The sequence below is a fragment of the Enoplosus armatus genome, chromosome 17 (assembly GCF_043641665.1).
Source record: "Enoplosus armatus isolate fEnoArm2 chromosome 17, fEnoArm2.hap1, whole genome shotgun sequence".
In the NCBI taxonomy this organism is placed as follows: domain Eukaryota; kingdom Metazoa; phylum Chordata; class Actinopteri; order Centrarchiformes; family Enoplosidae; genus Enoplosus; species Enoplosus armatus.
This window is the reverse complement of record NC_092196.1, coordinates 942,501-945,653: the sequence shown is the minus strand read 5'-3', so window position 1 is coordinate 945,653 and position 3,153 is coordinate 942,501. Positions and strand designations below refer to the sequence as shown.

The 3,153-nt window shown below is 53.6% G+C and overlaps 1 protein-coding gene across 1 annotated transcript; it reads left to right on the top strand.

Annotated features, from left to right (window-relative positions):
• The first annotated feature begins 278 nt into the window (after positions 1-278).
• Positions 279-2,398, top strand: hoxb4a (homeobox B4a). Its single transcript, XM_070922564.1, has 2 exons — positions 279-804; positions 2,097-2,398. The coding sequence occupies exons 1-2, from the start codon at positions 351-353 to the stop codon at positions 2,396-2,398; spliced, it is 756 nt and encodes a 251-aa protein (XP_070778665.1). The 5' UTR covers positions 279-350.
• Positions 2,399-3,153: the final 755 nt, after the last annotated feature.

Below are 3,153 nucleotides of genomic sequence, written 5' to 3'. Positions count from 1 at the left end.
TATGGAGAAAGAGAGAGAGAGGGGGAGAGGGAGAGAGAGCGGGGCATGATTAGGGAGGGGGCGATATTGTAAGACTGTGAATGCCCACAAGCTGCGGCCATACGACGATGCGCGTGCGGGGGCAGTGTATATGCTTAATCCCATTTCCTTATCCGGGGTCCGTCCTGGAGGCGCGCCATTGGCCGGCCGCCGTCACGTGGCTTCTTAACTTTGTTCACTTGACAGAAAAGTAGGAGGGTTCAACGGAACAGGAATAACCGAAGACTAAAGGGATGAGATATAAATTTTAGTTATATATTTTCCGAGTCGGTGCAATTCCGCAAAAAAAAAGAAAGAAAAGACTGGAATTGATGGCCATGAGTTCCTATTTGATCAACTCCAACTATGTGGACCCGAAGTTCCCACCGTGCGAGGAGTACTCACAGAGCGACTATCTGCCCAGCCACTCTCCGGACTACTACAGCTCCCAGAGGCAGGAGCCTGCCGCCTTTCAGCCGGACTCTCTTTACCACCACCACCACCCGCAGCAGCAGCAGCAGCAGCAGCGAGCCGAGCCGCCGTACACGCCGTGCCAGCGCGCAGGGCAGCCCGCCTCGGTGGTGATGTCCCCCCGGGGTCACGTCCTCCCACCGGCCGGGCTGCGGACCAACCCCTCCGCGGAGAGCCACCGCTGCGACTCGGTGACACCCAGCCCTCCTCCGCCGTGCGGCCCAACGCCCCACAGCCAGAGCACTTCGTCCCCCGCGGATGCCCGCAAGGACCCCGTGGTCTACCCGTGGATGAAGAAAGTCCATGTAAACATCGGTAAGTGCCGCATGCAAACTTCTGCCTCTCTCTCTCTACCCCCCCCCCCCTCCTCTCTCCCTCTCCCCATCGCCGCTGCGCCTTTGTGCCTTTGAAACCCACGCAGTCAGCTAGGTGTCCGCCGTCAAAAATCTACGGCTTCCCCTCCCTGTGTGTGTGCGTGTGTGTGCGTGTGCGTGCGTGTGTTTTCTCGTCTCTCTCGCTCTCCGCTACAAGCAGAAGAGTAGCCCTTGGGTCAAGATTTACGACCGTCTGTTTGCGGGGCCAATATAATTACACCCTCCATAAATTTTTATTACACCTCTCCGCCGAGGTGCCTTTTGAAGTCCGATGCCGGGCTCGTCTGCCCTGATTCCCCGCCTTATGACAACTCCGAGCGAGCCCATAAGTTAGCTTTTATGCTTTGGTAATTTGATTTTAAGTGGTCGGGGTTGTATAAACGGTGTACTTTACTCTGTCGAAGCCTTCCTTCCCCACTCGTTGTTCCAGAGGGGTGGGGGTGTGGGATGAGAGCGGGGGGGGGTATTTTTATGGCAGCTGAAATATTCATGTTTATGGAGCCGGCCGTAAAACACTAATGTAAAAGCGAGCAGCTCCAGTCTGTAACGCCGTAATAGACTACTAACTACGCCGGGGCGCACGCGTTCGCGCTGGGGGGGGGGGGGGGGGTGACACAGAAAACGCCACTTCTTCTTTTTTTTTTGCAAAGTCACGGTAACGCGGCCGCTCCACCGGGTCTTTCACTCGGTAAGATATTATTTCTTTCTTGCGCTGCCGTTTTTGTTTTTGCAGAGGAGCAACTCCGGCCGGTGTACGGTTGTAGTTATGTGGGTTTTTTTTTTTTTGGGAGGGGGGGGGGGGGGGGGGGGGTATTAAAAAGAGGGGAAAAAAGCACACACACACACACCTGACAACAATGTGCATTTCCCTGAAAATGCGGCAACAAACGGATGGCTTGAAATCAACCAGTTCTGCCAAGGTTACAGCCATTTTGTATCCTACCGCGGTGGCCATGGCTCTATTTCTCCTCGCTGCGCGCTCGTAACGCACTGACATTCATTTTTTTTATTTTATTTTATTAGATGTTCCACGCTACCAGATTTAAAACAGTGACTCTATCCGTGTATTTTCAGTGCGAGCCGATGCCCGGTCTCCTACACCGGCGCTGCGCTGATCTGAGAGCAGCAGCTGCACGACATTATGTGCCACAGTGCAGCCACTTCTCTGTTATTACTGTTGTTGTTGTTTTTGGAGGCTTGTGTTGACGCTTTGCTCCCGTTGCTCTCCCGCAGTGAGTTCGAGCTACACGGGGGGCGAGCCGAAGCGCTCGCGGACGGCCTACACGCGCCAGCAGGTCCTGGAGCTCGAGAAGGAGTTCCACTACAACCGGTACCTGACGCGCAGGCGCAGGGTGGAGATCGCGCACTCGCTCTGCCTGTCGGAGCGGCAGATCAAGATCTGGTTCCAGAACCGGCGGATGAAGTGGAAGAAGGACCACAAGCTGCCCAACACAAAGGTCCGCTCCGGGACGACCGGCAATAACACAAACTCCCAGGCGCTAACCGGCTCCCAGAACCGCACCGGACCCCTATAGCCCTATCCTTTGGCTCTTTCTCTGATGTTTTTTTTTTTGTTGTTGTTGTTATTTTTTTTTTGGCCCTCCCTGTCCCTGATTCCCAAACTGAACGCCGACTGAACGCGCTTGTCACCACCGAAGCCCGCACTTTGGAGACCGGAATAACTTTGCCTTTGCTTTCTGTGCTGGAGGTTGTTGAGGGATGTCATCGCCGCCTGTTTCACACTATAATATGACGCTATGACGTGGGTGTGTGAAGGGGGGGGGGTTGCCATTCATAAAAAATGAACATAAAAGTAGGCGAAGGAGAAGGAGACTGAAAGAACTGAGAAGATGATGCGGCCGCTTCTTTGCTTTCACCCCCAGAATCCCCCCCCCTCTGCTTTTTATATCTCTGTCTTTTTATACTCTCTCTCTCTCTCTCTCTCTCTCTATGTCAGAGCATAAGACGGTATGGGCTGACGATACCGTGCCCGCGTGCGTGTGCTTTCTTTCTTTCTTTCTTTCTTTCCTTCTTTCTTTTTTTTTTTTTTCCTTTTTTGGTGAAGATGGATCCTCGTTTTCATCTTTAATCACGCCAAACCCGGGCCCCCATTTGTCATGTTTACTCTGCTGCGGGTACAAAGCAAAGGGGTGAACCGCGGCTCTGCCCATTACCCTCCACACCCACCCCCACCCTCCACCCTCTCTCTCAAACACGCACGTGTAATAAATGGAACGCTCGTTTCGTCAAGAGAAGTATTCTTACACACCCCACCACACACACATACAAA

Coding starts and splice junctions, on each gene's coding strand:
- hoxb4a (XM_070922564.1), top strand. CDS start 351: ATGGCCATGAGTTCCTATTTGATCAACTCCAACTATGTGGACCCGAAG. Junction 805..2,096: donor GAAAGTCCATGTAAACATCG/GTAAGTGCCGCA, acceptor GCTCTCCCGCAG/TGAGTTCGAGCTACACGGGG.